The sequence below is a fragment of the Pipra filicauda genome, unplaced genomic scaffold, assembly GCF_003945595.2.
Source record: "Pipra filicauda isolate LSUMZ 115617 unplaced genomic scaffold, ASM394559v2 scaffold47_size6085603_pilon, whole genome shotgun sequence".
NCBI classification, from domain to species: Eukaryota; Metazoa; Chordata; class Aves; order Passeriformes; family Pipridae; genus Pipra; species Pipra filicauda.
In genome coordinates this window covers 2,157,390-2,182,187 of record NW_024104620.1, presented here as the reverse complement: position 1 = coordinate 2,182,187, position 24,798 = coordinate 2,157,390, and the positions used below count along the sequence as shown (strand labels likewise).

The window sequence follows — 24,798 nt, the reverse complement described above, 5'->3', positions numbered from 1 at the left end:
ATGTGATTAACAAACTAAAATCAAGTTGTAGAAAAGTTTCTGTTGATTTAACAAATAAGTGATAGAATTCTTGGTGTCTGTAACAGATGCAGCATTCCTGTGGGTTGTCCAAATGGAGCTTTGGGAAATTTGCAAAGCTCCTATGTAATGATCAATTTGTCTTTAATAAAATTCTTGTCCCTCCTTCCCTTCTTCTCCTGAACCAATTACCAAATAGATGTTTAATGTCTTCATGTTTCAGCACAAGACTAGAAATATTTTGGAAGATGAAATTTAACCATTATAAATTAATTATCTTAATAAGGGAAACTCAGGGAAGTTCAGTGGTGGGTGTATAGAGGAAGTAAAACTGTGATCCCCTCTAGCTTTCTGATATCTGTAATCCATGTTGATAAGCACTTAAATGAGAGATTAGGTTTATATCTTATGATAACTGTGTTTCTTGGAGATACATTGTTAACATGGATTTCATGGTCTATTTTTCTTTGTCATTTTGAGACTCTTTGCATTATCAAAGTTAATAAAGGATGGCTGAGTTTATTCTAACCTTTGTGTTTTCAAGTAGAAAAGTGTAAAGGCACAGATATTGGGACCATAAAAAACATGCTCATGGATCAGAGAAAAAAGTCTGAATGGGACTCCTGTGAATGATGCAATCTGAACTGCTAGTTATGGCAAACTAAGTATTTTTTCCCCCTTTTTCTGTGACCTTTGAGAATAAAGCTAGCTTGCTCTAAGGTGTTTTGTTTTTTTCTGAGAATATGATTTCTGCATCTTAAATTACCTGCTGCAAAATGTATCAGAAACTGCCACAGAGATTTCATGAGACCCAGCAAATAAGTACCTTGAAGGATGGTTGGATTTTGTGTTATTAAGAGATGTTATGGTATGAGATAGAGTGCAGTGTTCTGTGCTCCACATTAGATACCTGAGGACAGACCCAACTATTTTAGGCTAATTAGTGACATGCTGTATGTTAAACCAAGGAATGTTTATTCCATACAGTGGGAGTTTATATGTATTTAGATCTTAGTGTTAACACTTTTTTCCACTAGTTTTTTAATTTTTTTTTTCTTACAAACCTTAAAGCTTTTTCAGGAGAAAAGAACATCTGCTGCTTTTCTCCTGTAAAGTTCCTCTGCATTTCAATAGAGAAATGGGCTTTTATAATTACCAGGAGAGTCCTGGTAAGAACTTTGAAAACATGCTAACTAGGCCAGAAATCTTACAGTACTTGGGAGCTCTTCTTGGTGCTGGGGGCAGCAATGACCTTGCTTAGCTATTTGAAGTTTAATGCTTGGTTATGTAAACTGTCTTTAGAGCTTAGCCAATTCAGCACTGCAGCATTCACAAATGTTATGCACTGTAAATGATTAAGCAGGTATTGAAGCACTGATCTGGTTAAGCACTAAGCTGGTTTACTTATGTGGGCTTTTTTTCTTTAAAAAAACCCTACATTTAAGAATTTGTCAGACTTAGCTGCTTTTGGTTCTCACTGCCCAGAGGAGATGCGGGCTTCACAATTCCCCAGGTATCTGGATGGTTCGTGTGCAGGTTTTCCTATCCTTCAGAGCTCTTAAACCCCAGAGCTGCCTACCATTTCCACATTTCACTTTGAAGATGAGAATTTCAGTATAATGAAACTGTAAAAGGGAAATCTGATAGTCTGGTTTAAGAAGTACAGAAGCTTCTCTGAGCTGGGATTAGTCCTTGAACTGTGTCAAGCTCTTTACTGCTTTATACTGTAAAAACAAAAGTTGAAAACTTCATTGCTTCATCTGACAGGGGCATGAAAATGAAGCAATGAAAAAGTGTTGAGCTTTAAATAAATCAAATATTCATGAATTACTTCTTTAGCTGTAATGTAGTTAAGAGAGCAACTTTCCTACAGTATCTCAATTTGAAAAAAAAACAAACATTGTCTTCAAAATTACATTCTGCCTGAGTATTTGCAAACTTTAGAATTAGTAGGTATATATGCAAGTTTTGAAGAATCAAGTTACAAGGGTTTTGGAGATTAAAACATCTTTCAGTTTTAGCACCTGTAATTTGAAAAAATGCTAATTGTAAGGACTTTGTAGGTAAAAAGTGTTTAATTCTGAACTCTGCCACCACAGTTTTATAAAAGAATAAATCCAGTTATTTATAAATTGTCCTAATGGTGAAGTAATCTAAAAGATTACAGAAACCAATTCCTTCCACATTTATACTGGAAGAAGTCCAGTCTGAAAAGAGGGTTTCTCATAGCAGATAAGAACTAGTTCTGATATGGCAACAATTTTTTCCCAACCTTTGAGGAATCTATGGAAATTAGTCATTGTAGCCACATGTGACAGCACAAACTGATAATTGCTACACCTCCACTATTGCTTCCTAGATTCAGTTTTCATAATTGTTCCAATAAAATTCTCCAATCCATATGTATTCCTACATCTGATTATTTTATTTTATTTTGTTCCTTCTCTTTTAAAGGATACTATTCAGGAAAAAATACTCAGATTCACCTGTATTAAGGGCAGTTCACATAGTTACATTACTCTAAGGTTCCACAGTCTCCAGTTTCTGGAGCCCAGTTTATGAAGATTGCAACCAGCTTGGTTTCTGTATGTTCCACTGTTCTTGTGCCAATATGCCCAAATTGGATTAGATGATAAACTTCTGAAAACAGGTTTTCTACATGCTCATTAGAAACCTAGCAGAAGTCACTTTAAATTTCCATATGATTTTCCCTATGTGCCATCACAAATTTTAAAGGATGGACATTAGTTTCCGTGCAGTTGTTCCTGTCAGAGGGGAACAGAGAGCATAAACCACAGATTTCCTGTTTTCTCTCTGTTCATAACAACACAATCAAAAATGAAGGAGGTTGCAGTGTTGAACAGCTCCTATGGTTACAGATAAATGAGATAAACCAAAGGGGCTTAGCAGTTTAAATATCATAGTTGGATGGCAGGAGAGGGAAAGATAAAGGAAGGAAGAGCTTGGATGTGAGTGAGGATGAATATTGAAACCAGCAGCAAGACACAAGTCTAAAGTGAGGGGCTGGGAGGCACGTAAACGTTCTCTATAAATCTGAAAAATAATTAAAGAACCTTTGAATCTCATTAGCACACTGAGTTGTTTTACTCATATTGTGACTTGTATATGTTTGAGAATAATTTAATCACTGCTCTGTACTGCCATGGAGTTACTGGAATATAAACAACTGCTCACAGTGAATGTAAAAAGGTAATAAAACGTGTTAAAGTGGGACAATAAAATATTTCAGTCCTAGCTTTGATCAACTGGTTTTATATGCAGATTTTGGAAAATTTATGCATCTCTTCTCATGGTGTCACTATGTGTAGTAGTCAAGTTTAATACCTCAGATACATTAGTGCCTTAAGATGTTTAGATTTAAGCCTAAATTTCCTGTTTCTTTTGTGATGGTTTTGGGACTTATAAGAATTTTTTGTGTGAGTTTATTATACTGAAATATTCTGTTTTCACTGCTCCAGTTACATTTTTGACTGGCAAAATGTCCTACCATTTAATCCTAGGACTTGTATCTACCATAGTTTACTCAATATGGATGTGTGATACATATATATTAAATTGGCAGAAATAAATGTAAATTGAAATTTACAGAAATAAATGCACATCTTGTTATTAAAGATGTGAGTAATACCATCCTAAAAGTGTATTTTTAATTTATTTTTTAATGTGAAACATAGCTTTAATTACTGGGCTTCATCTATATATTCTATGAATATTTTTATCCTGCTCATTGAGTTTGACAGGTTTGTGCTTTTTTTTTAAAAAAGCGTCAATTTCATAAAAGTAATAGTGATTATAAAATGCTTCATCTTCAAAAATTAGTGTTTTAATGTAACATACTTAAATTTAATTACATCCGTCAAAATTATGTACTTTGTCACAAGCTTAATAGAGATAATCTTATTGTCATTATTCATTATTAATTTTATGGACTAAGCACTTCAAATTCTTTATCAAAAGGAACAAGCATCAGGAGAAAGTACTAAAAGGAAATAAAGAAGTATTGACTGTGTCTCAGAGAGGTTACAAGTTGAATATAAAATGAGACAAAAAGTTAACAGGGGAGTTCACAGGCAAAGAGGACTGCAAGGATCAGTAATTGCAGCAGAGAAGATCAACCACTTCCAAGTTCATTTGGTTTTGTAGATTTAATTGCTATTTTCATATTAAGTGTTGTTCTTCCTTCATGCATTTCATCTTAATGCTTCCTAAGACTTTACCACTGGTTCCATTTAGATCAAGATGTCAGTAGGCTTTTTAATCTCTATTTTGTTGGCGTTCAGAAAATCAAGTTTCAGAGAGTGGAATTCAAAACAATATAGCCTGGTTTTTCAGGTTTAATCAGTTTGAATTTTCTGCCTTTGGGTGCCAGAGTTCTTAAAGAGAAACTTCTCTAATGCCATGGGAAGGTAGAAGCTAATTTAAAATGTTTTCTCTTATTATCCATGTTAGAGTATTTGTTTTACTTTTGGAAATACTTGTGTTTCAGTAAGAGCTGAGGAAAGCTGGGCTTCACTTCTGTATGGCTTTCTTCAGTAAGCATATTTTGTTGCTAAGAAATCACAGATGGAATGATTTTCACTCCTGAAATCAAAGTAGCATTTTTTTTACGTTAAGTGAAGATTATGCTTATGCTCAGAAAATATAAGGGAAACAGAGTTCACACAAGAGAAAAGTAAACATTTGTATCACAAATATGACTTACAGCCTATGAATTTATATTCTTGGATCAAAATTCATACAAAATGCAGGAGAGAGAGACAAACATATATTTTAAGTCTGTCATGTTTCTCTACACAATCATGTTGCCTCTTGGGGCTGCTTTTCTCTTAAGTTCATGAAGCACTTTATCTTCCTTTATTATGTTATCTATTGTCATTTTTATTTCTCTTCAAGTATCTAATAATTTTTATTTCCCACTGCTTCTGATCTGCTCAAGCCTTGTCTTTTTTTCCCTTTTATTTCCTGCCTGCATTCCTCCCTCTTATTTTCTACAGCTTTCTGAAAGGCCTGTGCATTCCTTCTCCTTTCTGCCTCCTCTTTCTTATCCCATTTTTCACCTACTTATTTGGTCAAGCACTGTTTGGGATTAGCATTCAGTGTAAGAGAATCCATGATTTATGGATAAAATGAAACACCATTAGAGAATTAGAAGGCCTGTTAGAAAAGAAGGGATTGCAAGGGACTTGCTCATGTCTGGTAGGAGGAGGCTGTGGTGGGGAAGGGAAGCACAAAAGTAAACTTCAGGTGCAATTTTTTTGTCATAAATTACATAGGATACTGATCTTGCATTTCATGTTTTTTGTCCCTCATAATTGTTGACTAAGTTGCTGAATATTGTGATTGTTTGTTTTGTTTTTTTTAAACAAACAAGTAATACAGGGTCTTGAAAATCTAAGTATCAGTTTCAGTTAATAAGATTGCATTGGTGGCACAAAATACAGCATTTTTTTCTGCACACATGGTACCTAATGTGTGTTGCAGTGTATGAAAACTGGTATCTGTGTTCTGAGATGCACTATTTTGTATCACTTTCATAGAGGCCCATAGAGTGACATTGTCATGAGAACACTAAAAGAAAAAAATAAACTATTGAATCCTTAGGTAATTCTAGAAATTAATTAATACTAAGTGAGTGCCGTTCTCATGGCTCTGGTTATAATATGACTATTTCAATTCTTCATGAATTTGCTGGTGGAGATCTGACCCTTATGTTGGTGTAATGTAATTTTTGTCTTTAACAGAATATATTGCTTTCTTACTAGTGGATTTTCAAGCAGACATCTTGATTTAATGTTTTCAAATAGGTGATGCAGGGGAAGCAGAGGTACTTAGCAGTTATGGCTAACCTGTCTTTACTTTAAATGTGCAGAAAGCAGTTTGTTTTCACAGTGCTTGCCAAAGAAAGAGGAGCAATTAGTCTTGCTTTCCTGTTTAAAACTGTGATTCGCACCATAAAGTGTGCTGTAGGGTTAGTAATTAGTACTGCAACATATAACCAATGTATGTCATTTATGAAGAGGTAGATCAGTAATGCAGTTGAGGTTCTCTAGAAGTTAAAGGAAAGACTGAAGGAAGAAATTGGGTGTTTTTCCTGCTACATACATTTATGAAAAATCAGTAGCTGTCACTGCCTGAAATTTTGGAAAGCTTGAGACACTCACATCCTCAAAGGCAAAGAATAATCAGCATGAGAGACTATTTTACTGTTCCATCAGAAAATAAGATATAAAATTACCTCTGTTTTGTGTTCTTTTTTTTTTGGTCATTCAGAGTTGACGGGAACTTTGATTCTGTAACCTATTACATGTTGATGGTTCTTATGTTCCCTCGGTTATAATGTATGAAAAGTAAAAGAAAAATCATATTCAGCTATGACAGAACTATTCCTTAAACAGTGAAGTAAATCAGAATTGGCTGCCATTGAATGGCTGTTTTCAGAAATTCCTCTCAATCTTTACAGGTGTATCTACTGCAAGAAAATTCATCGAGTTTTATGGTCAGCCTAGAGGAAATTTTTTAAGTTTTCATAATATGTAGTTATTATTAATTCTTATTTTATAAAAAATTATTTTTATGGTCATCTTTGAATTTTTATAAGAAATATTTATGTCCAGTTATACTGGATTATTTTCTGTGTGTTTTACTTCAAGTAGATTTTATTTGCATTTATTTATTTGTACTATGTTTTTAACCTAGTCTATTCATTGCTTTCTTAATTGATTTTTTTTCATAACTTTCTCTACGTTTCATAGTCACAAAAGGATATAAAGAGCTTTTACAGCTTTAAATGGTGCAAGCTTCTGAAAGAATTTTGATCAAGTTTGTGCTGATCATGACCTAATGAAAAGTTAATGCAGAAGCCCATTAAACTTTCAAAGTTACTCAGAACTAAGAAATAGTGGCAGGACAAACTGCAACGTGAATCTGTGTTTAAACCATTGACAGTTTCAGCTTTTTACCTCTATCTGGTAATAATGGGAAATGCAGTTTTTAGAAACAAATATACTCTGTTATACTTCTTTCAAAATACTTGAAAAGCATAGAGTATAATATTTCTTCCATTGTTTCTGATATGGTTGTTTTGTTTTTAAGATAACTAAAAGATTTGAGCTTTTAAACCTGGTTTTTACAGAATTGACTTTTCTAAAAAATGAAAGAAAAACGTACTTGATTCGATGAACAATCGTTTGAAATGCAGTACTCTGACTGCAGTATTTAATATTTTATGCCACACACTTAACTTAGCTTCTCTATTAGCAAGGTGTGATGAGGCAATTCAGGCAGTACATGTTACTCTCCTGAATCTTCTCTAGTTCATGAATATAAAGTTTCATCTGGATTCTGATGAATGCATATGCATTGAAGCCAGGATAAACTGCATAGCAACCCATAAACATACTGAACATACAGAAACAAAAGTAAGCATTTACTTATACCATCTATGCTCAGGACATGGTGGTTACTTGTGATTCCTGGATGGCCAAAGCAAGGATGTATTTTTCATTGACAGGGAATAATAAAGACGATGAAATCCAAATAATCTTTCTAGGTAAATCCTGTTTGTGTGCATTAAGGCTTTTACATTCACTTTTATTCTGATTTTAATCTTAACTTTGATCAGAATAAGAGAAAACAGGCAAAGAAAAAAAGCACATTTGTTACACTTAGAGAAACTGGAGCGGTGCCTTCGACATCTTTAATTTGATGTCAAAAGTAGAAGCAAGGCTCATAATTTATCAAAACAAATGTTTTTCCAGAACTCAAGGAAAAATAAAATAATTAGTTCAAGGTTTCACTCAGAGTAGCAGTTTCTATTTCTGCTGTTCTTTCCTGCCTCCCTATCAGTCTGATTTGTATTTCTCATTGAAAACTTTTCATAATGGAATTCTACAAATTATAAGAGCTTTTTTGGAGGGTACTGTAATGTGTAAGGAACTATGGCAAAGTTAGCTATGTATTGAGTGCCAAAAATAATTTCATTGCTCTTTGATTTCTCAGAAATGTTATGAAGCTCTTTCAAAGAATATCATATTGTAATTTCAGCATGATAGCTGTGGTACATGGAGACAATCAAGAAGGGAAGATAATTTCAGGTCTAAGAGGCAAGGTCTGCTTGACCAGAAGGCAACATGCCCTGCACTGGAGTTCACTACTGGGATATAAAATTGAATTTGCTTAGTTGTCATTCCATATCTTCAGTATCAGTCATTAGATCTCAGTGAGCTATGAAATATTCCAACTGTAATTTGAGATTGGCCAACTCTATTTAATCACTTTCCAGGTAAAAAGATGAATAAAACAAGGTAAAGGTGTAAAGAATATGCTGCTTAAAATGACAGTCAGCTGCTCTTTGCCTTTTCATTTCTATCAGTAATTAGAGTGACTCAGCAACAAAAGATTACAGTTTAAAATTTAATTATTGTGGTCAGGTATTCTTCTGTGACATTTATGATTACAGCTATGTAAGTTAAAAGAAAAAAAAAAAAGTGGAGCTCAGTTACCGTTTACCAAAAATAAGTAGTTCAAGTTTAAAGAGTTTACAGCAGGATAAAGGATGCTCCAAAGCTTTTTTTACCTTTTGTCCTTCCATAATTTTTTAAGCCCTCTTACTACTATGTTTATTTTAGTGGAAAACTTATTTTTCCTGTCAATCTTGTCAGTATATTTTGATGAAATAAAACACTATGAATTGTCTTAAGGAGTGTTAGACACACTGCATCAGATGTTACGTTTTGGATGTTTCCTAATAACTTTTACTCCACTAAAAGTGCAAATTGATATTGGCTTATGCCAAGATTATGTTGTGTATTACTTTAAAGTTTAACATGTCTTTAGTTTAAGATCTGGAGGTGATTTTTTGTTACCTGAAATTCTTTCATTTCCTTAACGCTGATTGGGCCAAGGAATTCTAAGCAAGCAGAGTTTGTGCTCCATCCATCTTTATTGTAACTGGCAATAAAGAACCCTCTGGGCTTGGTGTATTGTCATGACAATTATTCTCAAGACATTATACAGCAGTTGTACCTGTCGGCCCGTGCAGTATGGAATGTTTTAACTGGCAGCCTTCCAAGAGTGAACATTAATTTTAGCATCTCTTCTTCCAGTCCCTAATCAAGACATTCCAGGGGTGATTGCACTAACACTGTTTGAAGACTACATCTACTGGACAGACGGGAAAACCAAATCGCTCAGCCGTGCCCACAAAACCTCTGGATCAGATAGACTGTCACTGATTAACTCATGGCACACCATAACAGACATCCAGGTGTATCATTCTTACAGGCAACCTGATGGTAATTATTCTGTCTTTGCTTTCCGAACAGCGCACTGATGTATTTAACTCAGGAGCCAGGTGCTGAGTAGTGGAAGCTTGTTTACATGCAGTGATTGTTTTATTTCTCTTTTGTTTCAATTTGTGGAAGTTCTCAAATTATCATTTTTAAAATTAAATCTGTGATTAATGTTGTAAGCATATCTGATATTAAATACAAGTGATATATCTTGTTCAGTGGTGAGACAGCAATTTGGGTGCTTAAAAGTTGACCCAGATACTGACTGGAAGTACAGAACTGTTTAGTTGCATTATAGTACAAGTTACCAGATTTTAAGAGGAGAACAGTGTGTGATAAGAACTTTTAACCTTATTCTTTGAAAAGCAAGATTCTTCACGTTAATAATGCTGAAGAATACTGCTATTTAGAAACTTGTTGGACTGAGGGAATGTCAGACAATGTGGGTGGTCTGTCTGATCTCCTGATGTCCCTGTATTTGAATTGTAGCTGAATACAATTTGACACTTTCCCAAGATAAGCTAATTTTTTCTCTCATTATTAAAAAAAAAGAATGGCATTCTGTTCTTCCTCTCATTCTTTCAGTATTGAACCTACACCCATAATTTTTGCATACAACAGAGAATAGCTTAAAGGCAAAAGGAAAAGTTTCCCTCTATAGCTTTTTGATTTGACACGTTCCATTGTAAAGATAGCACATGTAATACATCTTTCTTCCTCTGTAAAGCAGATACCCTGGGGTGCACTGGAATAATGGGCTCTGATATTATTTTCCTACTCTGTCCACAGTGTCTAAACACGTGTGTACACTAAACAATGGTGGTTGCAGTCACTTGTGCCTTCTGGCCCCTGACAAGATGTACACGTGTGCCTGTCCCACCAACTTCTACCTGGCTGCTGATAACAAGACGTGTCTGTCAAACTGCACAGCCAGTCAGGTGCGTGGGGGGCAGGGGGGGCAGGGATTATATTTTACTGTCATTACCCCTGCTTTTAAATAATCATTGCTGGTGCCCTTTAAATGTGGAAGTATCACTAAAAGCAGCTGAAGGCTGGGAGCACTTAAAGAGTTTTGTCTTCAAGGCTGTTAGTGGAAAACAGACTTGCAAATGCCTTTTTTTCCAGAGAATGCAGAACTTGTTCACTTTCAAACATCAATGTTTCTGCCAGTCACTAGAACAAATACAGGTGCTAAACCCATAAAAATTGCCTTGAAAAAACATTTGTGTGAAATATAAAAATACAAAGTGTATATAACAATGATTTGGGAAGATTCATGCATGAGTGAACTTTACATTAATAAAAGATAACAAGCTCAGTCCAGTTAAATAGGTAACATAGCTACGTAGGTAAATTATAGATTTGCATTTAAAACAATCCAGTAGTTAAAATGGAAATGGTGCAATATGTAATTAATTAACAATTGCATCAACTGCATGCAGTGTATTCCCTAGTACTTGAAATAAATATTTATGCCTTTTTTCTTAAAACATAAAGTAGATAAGTAAAACATACTGATTTCTTATAAGAGAACCACTTTGATAAAAGTCTTTGGACTGTTCTACCCAGGCAATTAATTGGTTGACTGTTATAGTACATATGGCCTTTAAAGTATTTTTAGTAATCTGCTTTTCTAACAGTTCACTTTTGTTAGATGTAAGCTAATGACCTCTTACACCTACGTTCTATATCATGATGTATGATAATGATTTCTATCATTAAGGAAAAGGTTTTACTTGTATTTTTTAGGAAACAGTGTTCATCTTAATAAATGATGCAAAGTTTAATTCAAGTAATATGGTTATATAAGAAACCTTCCTGCTGTCTTCCTCTGTTGCTTTAAGGTGGTGTGATTTTATGATGTTCATTGTACTTTTTGTGCTTTTATTGGCTTGTTGTTACTTCCTATTAAGAAATGAGGAGGGAAAAAAAGGTGTAAAACATTTGTAAAATGAGGAATTTCTTACCTATTTTTCCCTTGTATTTAGCTTCTCAAATTTTTTTTTTTGTTAAAAGAAAAGTCACTCGTTTCCTTTTTTTTTCTTTATATATTTTCTTTAAATGACACTGGAAGCTTATTCCACAGTGAATTTATATGCTAACATTTGATTGAATGTCTCTATTCCTGTCTAAATAATTCATTGATCATCTGAATTGAAGGATTGCATCACATCTTGGATCCTTCAGGAGCAATATTTTATCACTTGTGGATTCCACAGGATGGAGAGCAGAGTTAGAGAGAAGAAGCAGCTGCAGACAGACAGTTTACATTGTACATTATTTGTCATTTTCTTCCACTTTTGAAATCTTTTTACTGTTTGATAATTCATCAGTCTGATGGCATAAGGTGCAGAGATCAGTGGCAAAAATACACTTTTCTCCCTAAGATTTTCAGATGATGATGTGAAATCAGAGCTGGTCCGATGATGTAATCGCTCTTGACAATATACCCACTGTTAGCTGTTTCTGATGAAAAGGAGTTGGATGGTCACTACACTGGTCTTGCACATGTCCAGACCATCCTGTGATGGCTAATCTGACATGAGAAATTGTTTAATACAAACCACATCAGACTCTAGAGCACCAAAATTCCAGTCATTTGAGACCCATATGACTCTGCTCCCTGATTTTACAGGGTGTCTGGCTCCTCAGTTTGAAAGGGAATGCAAGTATTTTCATATAACATCATCTAAGAGTTAGTACCCATTTCCTGGAAATAACCTCATAATGTCATTTTAACAGCCTGAAGTCCATTGTGGTGAGCAGAGCAAGGCTGGCACCTTAAAGCAATTAAGCATCAGAAAGACTGAGCTAGAAAGCAAAAAATACTAAGAATGAGAATTGCCTGAGTTTCTGTTTGTCCCCTATGTTTGCTGGCCTTCTACTGAAGCTCCTCTGAGCTGTGTAACCTGTGTTGGGCTGTTTTAAACTATAAACAGCTGCCTTTCAACCTACCCTCTTACAGGGCATGTCCCTCAAGGTGGTTCAAGAATGATGTATCTCCAGCTATAGGTCCTACTACATAAATGCCCTTGAAACCCTAATTTTTCTTGGCAGAAAAGATTAAACTGACCCAATGTGCTGAATATAGTATACCTTTTAACTACAGCTTTATTGAATAATCAACTATTTTTAAAATGTGAAGAAATTAAAAAAATAGTGCTGAGTCACAGAAACTGAGATGTCTTACACTTTTAAATCTGTTGGTTTCTTTCCTTTCGGACATCAGGTAGGAAAACCAATATATCTTAGAATTTTCTGATAATCTGTTTGGGTTTTTCTCCCAAGCATTAGCCACATTTACTCAGATTTTAGGTTTAGCCCTAGAAGTTTCATCAAGTAATTTCTACTCTTAGTTTTGTTGCATTCCTATTTCAGTCAGAACAAAGGTACAGTGTCACCTCAGTAGAGAGTGAAGGCACTACCAGAGTCTTACAAAGGATTTTTTTTTTTTTTTTCCTACAGATATTCTATCCTTTTGAAAGGCTGGAAGGCCTGATATCTGGTTTGCTCATTTAATTCAAACAATATAAGCAATACCATGCACTACACTACACATTAAGGCCTTTTTTTGTAACTGTGGGTGTTTGGGTTTATCAGGAAAAATGATACTGTCTGCTTCAGCGATCTACAACAACTGAGCATTGAAGTGCTTGTTTTGAATAAGATCTTAAAAGGCGAAAGCATAAAATGCAGTGAGTGGTTTGTATTAGGGCATTGTAAGGCAGTGTGGAAACACCACTGAAACTACAGTTACTTGTATCAGTGAAAACCTCAGCGCAAAACATCTCCAGAAAAAAAGAATATTTAAAACACAAGTTTTGTAAAATTAACAGCCAGAATTCATTGATGGAACAGTGACTTAAGCAGTGAATCTGATTTTCCTAAGCTACTATTTCTATTTATAAGTGAATAAAGAAGTATTCATCTGAAAGCCTTTTCTCCTTCTCTCCTTCCTCTTACAGTTCCGTTGCAAAACTGACAAGTGTATCCCGTTCTGGTGGAAGTGTGACACTGTGGATGACTGTGGGGATGGCTCCGATGAGCCTCCGGAATGCCGTAAGTGCATCCTGAATTTGGAGCTCAGTTGTATCAGTAGGGTCCGAATCAAGTATGATGCATCACAGATGTTAGAAAGAGGATTGCTTTTGAACACTTCTCTTTGCCAGCAGTGTTTTCTGTTCCTTGGTTTCTGTCAAATTTAAAAAGGGGGTGCAGGCTCTTCTTTGTCAACCTGTAAAAGGTTATCATTAATTCATGTCTATTCAAAGTCTTTCAAGTTCTTTGGAAAATCATGCGTTGTTTTTCATCTTTTAAACCTTTACTTCATCCCAGTTAAAAGCAAGTGACAGAATATTCTGGATTGGAAGGGACTCACAAGAAGCATCAAGTCCAGCTTGAAAGTTAATGACCCATACAGGGATCAAACCCAAAACCTTGGCGTTATCACCATGTTCTAACCAACTGAGCTACTCTCAGTTATGGTTTTGCTAAAGATTTTTATTTCCTAACTCTGTTCTGAGGTTGTAGAATTTTTTATATAAGTACAAAATTCTGCCAGGTTTATTTTTATATGTAATAAAAATGTGGAATTCCAACCTCATTTGCTTGTGTTTCATTGCAGTTGTAGAAGTTTAGATGCACATTATTATTCACTGCAGTTTTTGAGCAACAACATTTTCCCTTGTTCCCTTAAGCTTATATATAAACGTGCTCTACTATGTATTCTACAATCTTCCAGTTAATTAACAGTTAATTTTGGTTTTTTGTACTGAAATCCCTCACCCCTGTTTTTACAGTTTTATAATTAGTTCTCTTTTCCTGCTACAGAGGCCTCTGAAGCAAACTTCAACATATTAACATTCTACATAAGATTCCATTTTAAGCTACACTTTGTGCATATAAAATATTGCTACAGAGGTACATAATTGCTCATTGACTCAAATGACAGTGACCAGGAGAAGGAACAGTGTTAAGCCCTTCTTGGGAAATAGAATTACAGTTGGGATAGCGAGTTTCTTACACACAGACTTGAAGTCAAGTGTTTAGATCCTAAATTGCAAGTCTCTGTTGAGCCTGCAGTAAGCACCGACCTGCAGGGGGTTTCACTCTGTACCATTAATACTGTAACTACAGTTAGGCAAATTTAAAATGTCAGGCTTTGAAATTAGTTTTGCAATAATATGTGTATGTTTGAGTTACTAATATATACTCAGATTGAGATTGTATGGGCAAATATGAAAGTTTATAGGTTCTTTTGATTAGTTCATAGAGGAAGAACAGCACTATTGATACTTTACCCATCCCTCTGATAGTATTCATAAGCAATTTTTTTTTTTTCTCAGCTGAATTCAGATGTCAGCCAGGACGTTTTCAGTGTGGAACCGGACTTTGTGCTCTTCCAGCCTTTATCTGTGATGGAGAGAATGACTGTGGGGACAATTCTGATGAACTGAACTGTGGTACGTAATTATATATATTGTAGGCTTCAGAAACATGCTAAACTGATTTCCACTCTGTCAAGAAACTGTATTTTTTTTTCATTTACCTTTTAAGTTTTGAACCTTTTAATCTTTAACTTTTAATCTTTTTAACTTGTTATTCTTTTAATTTACAGACACACATGTGTGTCTGTCTGGTCAGTTCAAGTGCACAAAAACTCAGAAGTGCATTCCAATAAACCTGAGATGCAATGGACAGGATGACTGTGGTGATGAAGAAGATGAAAGAGACTGTCGTAAGTAGCTGGTTTTAAACAAGGAACTGGAGTAAAAGATATAAAATACTGTAAATATTCTCTATAGAAAATAATTTTAGACCATGCAAACAAACCTCAGTGTTTTAAAGTCATTGCAAAGAAGAGGGAGGTATAAACAATTTCAGGCATTTAATTGGGGTTTTGACTTAGGCTGAAACATCTGTTTTACTCTTAATCACCTCACAAATCACTCATCCTTTTGAGCCTTTCATCTGCTGTGCCTTCCAGCAATGCATTTCCGTGGAAGAAGATAATTTTCAGCATCTTTTGTTGGAAAAGCTCTATATCCAAAACTCCTTCTACATCCTTTTTCTTTGATTAAGTATTTTTACCTTTTCTATTCCCTATCCCCTGGGAACCTCTTCATTAATATGCCTACGTAACTGGATTTGCACTTGCTCAGCTTTTAATGCAACTTACTTTTCATAAGTTCATTTTCACTCCATATTTTTTGCATATAGGTAGAGAAAATACTTTCAGATTTAAAATGGAATCTGTTTAGTAGCTTGTCTTTGATCATTTGGTAATTAAGATGATGGGGCTGTCTTGAAATATGGCTCCTTCTTTCACTCAGTTCATTACTCAGATCTACTGCTGATCTAAGCTGCTTATTCTGAATTAGCTTTCTCAAGGTTTACATGGGCTGCATTTCTGCAAAGAACATCCCCTTATCCAAGGGACAGGTTGCTAAGGATACAAAGGCTTTGTTGATGGTCACGTTTAATGTCTGTCTTCCAAACAACTCAGGAGAGGTGTAGCCTCTGACAGATAATATTATATGTTGGTTTGAATTTTAGGTTTCTTTAAAAAACTGATTAAGTGGTGTCAGGTAAACTCCTGTGAAACGTTGGAGAGATTGCTTTTTATCTTGGAAAGAACTGCATGTGGTATATGGAAGGTTCCCAGAACCTTGAGGTGTAGCTGGCAGAAGTTAAATCAGAGCAGCAGAGTCTGCAGCACAGCAGTGCTCAGGAACTGTGGGATGGTCAGGGCCAGGATCAGCAGTGATGGAGTTGGCAGCATCCTGGGGATTAATAAGAACAGAACAGTCTGCTGTGACACTTTTGAGTGTCTGAAACTCAGCCATCAACCCACCTACCACGACCCAGTGGGGAGCAGGAGAGGTTAATCATATACATTTTTCTATTTTCGTTGTGTCTTACCTCGACTTTATTATCGTCTCTTTTAAGAAAGTTAAGTGTGCTCATTTTCTTTTAATAAAACCCTGCTTGTGGCTTCTGAAAATTCTCCAACGGACTTTGGAGAGATTACAAAAAGGGAGATTTTAAGCAGGTTTATCACAGGGTTCATATTACTTGGGCTCCTATCAGAAAACAAGTAACAGATGAGATTATCTTGTTTGTTCTGATTTCACCAGACTAGGATCCATAAAATGCACACCTTTTTTCAGCTCTGCCACTGTTTTGTTTTATTTATCAGTTGACTTTGAAGGAGTCACATTTGATACTGAAGGCTTCCCATATATACAGAGGTAATTATGCTGGTCTTCCTTGTAAAGCAATTTGAAATGCCCTGCTGAGGTGTGCTAGATGAGAATTAGAATTATTTGTTCAAAGTATAGTTAGGAACTTATCCAGGTTTGTGGAAATGTTACACTGGAGGAAATAATAAACCAACTTTTAGCATACCTAAAATTTTTCATCTTGCCAAACCCAGGAAAAAAGAATATCATCAGGGAGGAAATTGCTTTTCAACAGGAATAGTAAAGTTTGTTAAAGAATTTACAGAGTTCCTTAGGTTAAAATGGGACAAACATTCATGTGGGAAAACATTATCAAGATTTAGATCCTACTGCTTTCTACCTACATTCAGTTCAGTTTAAAATGATTTAGGGATTCGTGTACATATGCTTGTTTCTAAAGAAATCCTTATGCATCTGGTCACAAATAACTTACTCACAGTCCAGTCTGGGTAGAGGTCCTTTATTCATCTTGCCTCTCTCCTCTCAGTTATAAAAGTTTGAGAAATAGTAAGATCTGATGTATGTGCTTGTGAAAGAGTCCATCTACAGTCACTGACTGCACCCAGGATCTTTTCTGTTATCAAATGTCTGTTCTAAGGTTAATGCAGCTTTAACTTGGAGCATCCTTAAAAATCAGTTGAAAAGTCAGCTGCATCTTTGCATCTTTATCTTGCTATAGGATTCATTCAAAAAATCGTTCTACTAAACTGATAAAGTGAAATATTTGTCACACTTTTCTCACCATTTACCCAGTTTAACAGAGAGCGCATAATTTCACCAAAATTGTACATAATTTTGATTCCTTTTTCGATCAAGGCTTTGAGAGCTGCCTAAGCCTTTCAAATTGAGTTTCAGAATTGATAACTGGTCTTTTACGAAGTTGAAAAAAAAATCTTATCCGATTTTTGCTAAAGTGGTTTGATTGTATCAATGTTAAGTATATTTGTTGTTTAAAGAATATCACAAGAGATCCTTTATTATATTTTCCTTACTTTACTCTTATGATAAAATAATATATAAAAATGACAAAATGATAAACAGTATGAACCTGAATGCTGTTTTCTTATAGATGTTGAATAAATTATGCTGGAGGTATCTAATTTCTGAATTTTAAATCCTTAATATTTTTTCTTTAAAACAAGTATCTTGAATATTAGTGGATATTTCTAGTTTTGATTTGGAATTCTTTCATTTAAAGCTGAAAACAGTTGTTCTCCAGACCATTTCCAGTGTAAAACAACAAAGCACTGCATTTCCAAACTGTGGGTATGTGATGAAGACCCAGATTGTGCTGATGGATCAGATGAAGCCAACTGTGGTGAGTATGCCAGTGGTTTTGAATATGTTACTGTAGCTTGAAATTTTTTAAAAAGGTAGCAAAAGGCAATAATTATTCCACTGTTTTTGTCCTCTTTCAGTGTATGATTATACCTGTTTGATATTGTAGGTGTACCTGGCTCATCCAGTTCTTGTTGAATGGTAATCTTTTATGAGTAGTTTATAAAATTCTCATTGTGCTACTGTTTTATTGGCAGGAGCTGCAAATGAGTATCTCATTTGGAATTTTGAAGCATAATGGCATAGAATATTGTGACTTTCATACGATATAATGACATTCTTTTTATTTCTCACAGTGTTGTCCAGTTTCTGTCAGTTCAGTCTGCATACTTTGTTGATGCTGAATATCATAGATAGTGAAAATAGAATTTGAATATAATTTGAAAATCCTACTAGTTAAGGCTGGCTGTAGAGAAGGGTCCAGAGCAGATTCCAACTTGACATGACCAACTTTTGCTTTGCTGTGTGAGCTCCAGGGCGTTAGGTGCCCTAACAAACCACTTCACAAACTTTACATTCCCATAGGACTTCTCCAAGAATCTGTGATACTTATGGAACTTCTGTACTTAAATGTGATAGTTTGAGGAAGCAGATCCTCTACAGAGAAGGTCGAGGATAGGATTGCACCATAACCAAACCAAGCCCCAATTTATGTCAGATTTTACACAGCATCCAGAACCACAGTGTTCTAACCCACTGAGGTGGGTTATTTTAGACCCAGTAACAATTAACTATCACTTGGGAAAAAAAGAGATCACACTTTATATTCATAGTAGTAGTAGTTGTTCTCACTCATTGCTTGCATTGTTTGAAAGTACTGAGTCAGCTCTTTTTGTTGTAAATGAGAAAAAATAATAAATTTAAATACTCTACCTGGGAAATGGATTACAGATAATCAGAGGCAGAATGAGTGGATCAGTATTGTCAGAAAATCACTGAATGTGGATGTCCATGCAAAACACACACTAATCATGAACAGAAAAACTTGTGAAATTTTCAAGACAGTTCTACAAAGGAAAATATAGAAAAATTTTCTGAGATGGAACAGAACAAGACAAATAGTGTGGATCATACAAATCTCTCCTCATTATTCATCAGTAAATGGTTTGATGAAACTCATGAATCTGGACAGGTTTATGCTATCTCTGGAAAAACAGAGTAACAAACCTACAGGCCATAGTCAAGGACAAAGCACTGAGGAACATCCAGTTTTCCATGGATATCTTTCAAGCAATTGACACCAGCACACATATGAAAATGTTGGAGGTGACCAAAATACCTGGGAAACGGGACTCTTCCTCAACGTTGAAAATCCAAGACCATCATTTGAATTGTCAAGATGGGGAGAAGTTACAATCCAAGAAATCAGTTTGGCTTGAAGAAACAATGAATGCAAAGGAGATGAACCTTTGCCACAGAGACACTTTATATCCTCTTCTGGGATATTATAGAACCAACCCTGTACTTCATAGTTGCTTTCTCCTGCACTGTTCCACATCGCCTTGATCTCCAACAAGCTGGTTTTTTCCACTATTGGCAACTTTCCAAGCTTCCAAACTGTGGATTCATATTCTGACTTACCCATCCAAGACCAACTCATACAGCACAGTTTCAAAATAATTCATCTAATAATATCCTTAAGACACGAAACTTAAAAGCAAGGAGAAAAAAATAAAACTAATAGTGAACAGGAAAATTTGTATTTATAATAGGTATTTCACAGTAAGTCATCATTTTACAATCAAATGAACAATGTCCAAATTTCCAAATTACTGATACAATTAAGTAATATAGAGGAGCATTGTGTGCAATCCCAAGTTCAATAGGTTTTTCCAGTGATAATATATATAACTGGATATGTTGGTTCAAATCTAAGACTCATCTTGCCTGTTATCCCATCTCTGTGAGTGACTGAAAATGATTATCTAGGGAAGAATGTGTGAGCAAAGCAGGCCAGTAGTGAAACTTCCCTGGGATACTCTTCCGGGCTCTAATAATTTGAGAATCAGAGATCTTGTGAGTCAAATATGTCTCTGTGTGCAATAACCCTTCATGGATTTAATTATCTTTTTAGCTTTGTAAAGCTTTCACAACATACTGTAGCAAAGTGTTCCACAGCTTAATCCCACACCTCCCTGAAAAAAACACCTACATTTTTATTTTTAATCTCCCAGCTGCATATACTGCTCTTAGTTTTTGTGTTGAAGGAGACAGAAGAATTTATTTATATTCACAATTTTTATGCCACACACAATTGTGTACACATAGAACAGCTAAACCTTAAGAAGAATAGGGTGGTTTAATCACATTTTTAAGTTTTCCATATTTTTAGTATTTGAAATATGTTTAAATGACCTTATTATGGCATTGGTCTTCTGCATTTTTTTTTGAGTTAAAGATTGTTATTTCTGTGAACAAAATTTGATAGAATTAAATTCTAAAGCTGCAAGCTGAGTATAAAAAAAGATCTCCATATGTTGATGTAATACTCACTTCTTATTGTTTTGAGTTCACTTTTAAAATGCTTACAGTGCACAGCTTGTATAAAGGGTAGGTTTTTTTGCTCAAGTGCTGCATAACCATGTGTATTTTGCTTAGTCAACATCTGCTGCTGTGTGTTATTGGAGATATTATGCTGAGTAAATTTGCTAGAAGTACTGTAAATGTATTTAGTCTTCTGTGGTTACTTTCTGACTGAGACAGTTGAAATAGAATTAGGAAATATATGTTTATTAATGAGTGTATGGTGTTTTTTGGTAAAGAGTAGGTAGAGTTAATTTGTGCTTACTCTCCAGGCAATTAGAGAAAGCCATTTGATTTTGCTAATCCTTGCTCTAAACTTTAATATTTTGCATCAAATATGGGCCATTTGAGGTAGAATCTGAAAAAAGCTGTGTGTGGTCTTGAAAAGTGATTATGATTTGCTTTAAAGGTTATGTGTATTTCAGGTCTTTATTAGCATGATGTGTCAACATTAATATGACTGCTTTCTACTTCCTCACTTTTTTAATATTAATTTTATATTAATTTTATTTTTAGCCTTAGGAGTCAAAGTAAGCTTTTTTGCTGCTGCTGAAGAATGTGTTCCTTGAGAAATTTGAAGGATGCATTATATAAACTTAAACTTCCTTTGACAGGCTTATAAATTCCTGTATCCAGCACTGGTGACAGCCCACCATGCTCTAGAACAGCAAACTGAGCCTCAATCCAAAGTGAATTTTCATTTTGGATTTTATCCCTCTCAGGCACACACACACAAACAAATGCAAAAAAATGAAAATATGTGGAATTAAAATCCGCAAATGGCAATGTAGTGCAATTAGTGGCAAAAGAGTGTTTTCATTTGTAGGGATTGATATTTAAATCAAAATGCTTTTAAGGTTTTCTTTCAGACTTATTTTGTTTTTCCTATTTAAGCCTTCATCCTGTTTTCTTTTAGAAAACATTTAGAAGTATTTCTACATACTCATTTAGAAGTATTTCTAAAGTAAAATCCTAGTTCAGTATGCACAAAAGATGAACCCCAACCAACCAGCAGCTACATGAGGTCATCACACAAATTTCTGAAAAAGGGCCTTTGCCTCTTACAGTACATCAGCGAATCTCTTAATAATAATTTGAAGAGAGAAATATGAAAATTGAGTAATCAGTACTTAATTCTTTGCCTTTGTACCATTCCTGTCTGAACTTTCACATTTTAAGGTCTCATTTTATGAAAAACGAGAAAGCAATTTAGAGCTGAAGACAGCAGTGACAAAATGTATGTGGGCCCATGTGTACTTTGAATTGTTCCACAATTCAAAAAAAATAAGGTCTTGCACTGTTTACTCTGAGTTGAATAAATCCATCATTCTCAAAGATCAGGTAATCGTTACACAACGTTCCCAAATCTTTCTCTTTCTTTTTATTATATCCTATCTCTGCTATCCCAGTATTCTCCTCAGTTTTCATTAACGTGGAGGAAATCTGATTTGTAATACATTGTCAATTGTTAGCTGCTATGAGAGATCAGAGGAAGAATAAAGCTTTCAGATTTGTGAAGGAGAGAGCCTTACAAACATGAAAAATATTTTTTATTAAAAATATAATTAAATATTCCTTTGTGTTTGGTAGAAATAGAATAAGAAGAGAAAGATTAACATTCAAATACTAATCATAGGGTTAAGGTACAGTTGGATAAATTTAAAGAAAAAAATCCAGCCATTCTTCACATGTGTAAAGGGGCAATGCTAGAAACTGGGTTTAGCATCCCTGAGAACTAGATGATTCTTTTTGAAGAGTAAGAAAATATATATTGCATGTTCTCTTCATTCTAGCAGGTAACTGAAATGAAGGGATGTCATCTCTGTATTCTGTGTATTACTGATTAGATCTTGGTATTTCTATTGAATATGGAAGGATAAATAGAATATTTACATGTCACTGTGATGATACCTGTCATTAGTATTTAGAACACATTTTGTGGGCAAATATGTTATTGGGAGATTGTAGGCTTTACTAGAAGTACTTTAATAAATACTGGATGGATTGTGGGTTTGAAACTGGATGGATTGTGGGTCTGTGCTTTTGCAAAGCTACAGAGACAAAATACAAGTCTATCGTATGTTTGGGGACAATATTTTTGTTTTGTAATGTTAAATATTTTTAATTACTTGCCAACACAAGTGCTTTTGAAACACTATGATCAAAATATCATAGGCTATAATCTTGAGAAACATCGTAGGAAACAACATTTTGGGAGAAAAAGTCTTACAATCGTCATATTGGCAGAGAATAAGGAGCAAACACAAAAGGCAGTATTGTAATTACCAGATTTTTGACTGTACTCAACTCTGCAGCACCATTTACCTCCACCTTCTTGATATTCAAATGAAGTTTTGATTTATCACTGTAATTCCAGAATCACACCTAGAAGAACAGAATAAAAACAGCAGTTTGGACCATGGCATCAAGTCTCATCCTTCTAGTTTGTCATCCTTTCCATTTCACGAGCAGAAAAAGCAGGTTGATTTAAGCTGCTGTTTCAGTCCTCTTCAATTCTGTCAGTTTTTGGAACTCACTGAGTTGCCATGAGAGCAGTATGGAGCTGAACTGACGTGCTGTGACACAGCCTAACGGAAATTTGAAAAATTCCTATTGAAATATTACAGTGACATGTAATTTTAAATATGTCACTGAGGCTTTTACAAAGCAAACTGTGGGGGTTTTTTTTCCAACAAAAATGTCACTGATAACTTTTTAATTTACTTCATTTCATCTCAGTCCTTAGAAGCTGAAAGAATTATTCAAGAATTACTCACAGAAAGCACAGAGGCAACTCCTTCCTGCCGGAGGAGTTCAGGATGTTCCTGTATCTTCAAGAGGCTTTGCCTCCAATGCTTCTCTGTAAATAGAAAAGCTCATTGAAAATTTACATCATGAAGAAAATTATGCTCAGTTTAGCACTATAGGCTTTGTAATGTTTTACCTTGTACAAGTAGACTTTCAATCCAATACATCAGCAGGTGAATGTATAAACCACAGTGGAAAGTTTTCTATCAGGCATGATTAGTCTTAAATTATTGTATGCAAGAATAACTTTTGAGAAATACATGTTTTGTACATTTTTCAAATCAATATTCTTGTGGTTTACTGTGATCTGATCTTTTGTAAAGCAGTCTTACAGAGAAATTCAAGGAAAAGTTAATGGAATTTTTGAGATTCAATGCAATAATAACCTCTCTTCAAACTAATTTGTCATCCCTTCTGAAGTTTATATTTTTAACTTTAAATAACAGTTTATACAGTGCATATTTTACTTTTATCAAATTTAAGAGTATATGTATTTTGGTATAAATAAATAGAAGCTTAAAGAATGTGTCATGAGAAATAAATTATTCCTGAAAGTAACTTTTCAAATGTTATGATCTCTCCTTCTTAAATGTATCCAGCAATATCGTCATGCCTTTAAATAGAAGTCTTTCCCATTTTGACTCTTTGTTTGCAATGCTGTAAATGTTATTCACCGTAATTACAGATAAAAAAACTTGTGGACCTCATGAGTTCCAGTGCAAAAACAACAACTGCATTCCAGACCACTGGAGATGTGACAGCCAGAATGATTGTGGAGATAATTCTGATGAAGAAAACTGTAGTAAGTAACTTTTACCTTAGTCCATGTTATGAGAAATAGAGTTAGTTTAGCAATGTGTAAGAGGAAACTTTTGAATTTTGATAAAATGCACGTGTATGTTTTTACTCAGCACTTTCTGAGCTGCTGAAAATCTGTTGACCACAATTGAAAATGTCCCTTGATGAAATTCTCCAATTGTATTCATTCTTATAAAGAGCTGTAATTCTGTGCCACCTATGCAAAAATGCCTGATCTATGGCTTCTTAATAAGCTCATTAATTCAGAATAAATATTGCAATTGCTTTACCTTTGGAATTTAGTTGCATATCACATTTCTTAGCTGTAGATAAGAATCATAAAAGCTACTCAGTGATCACATGATGAACTTTGTTAACGATGAAGTTGGATCAAACACTACCTGCGCATCATATTCCTGAGATGATTCCTTTGTTTTCTATCATGAGAAGTCTCTTTCTGTCTATTTAATCACATGAAGAAGTAGATGTGGTTATTCAAAGTAGCTCAGTTAGCCCAGTTCTCCCCTACCTACGAGGAACCTGAAGGCCTAATAAATCTCTCACTCTCAGTGAATTAATTTAGATTTAGTTCTCAGGAAGAAATGTCAAATCCTTACTGGCTCTAGATCATAATCATTGCCTTTATAAAATATTTCAGGAGAGAAATTCCAAAAATAGTTATGAAATGCCTTCAATTGGCAATTTCTGCTCTTTTTGTTCATTTACTTAGAAATTCAAGAAATTAATATCTTGGTTTGTAG

General features: G+C 34.7%; 1 protein-coding gene across 8 annotated transcripts in view; it reads left to right on the top strand.

Annotated features, from left to right (window-relative positions):
* LRP1B (LDL receptor related protein 1B) overlaps nt 1-24,798 on the top strand; it is a 669,756-nt gene that overhangs the window by 572,248 nt on the left and 72,710 nt on the right. For all 8 annotated transcript variants that reach the window (XR_005565475.1, XM_027748979.2, XM_027748987.2 and 5 more), the window contains 7 exons: nt 9,144-9,332; nt 10,119-10,267; nt 13,295-13,388; nt 14,675-14,791; nt 14,947-15,066; nt 17,769-17,888; nt 23,925-24,041. Coding sequence is in view for 7 of the 8 variants with exons in the window: in XM_027748979.2 (XP_027604780.2) it covers nt 9,144-9,332; nt 10,119-10,267; nt 13,295-13,388; nt 14,675-14,791; nt 14,947-15,066; nt 17,769-17,888; nt 23,925-24,041 (906 nt within the window). In the remaining variant the exon portion in view is untranslated. The remainder of the gene's footprint in view (nt 1-9,143; nt 9,333-10,118; nt 10,268-13,294; nt 13,389-14,674; nt 14,792-14,946; nt 15,067-17,768; nt 17,889-23,924; nt 24,042-24,798) is intronic.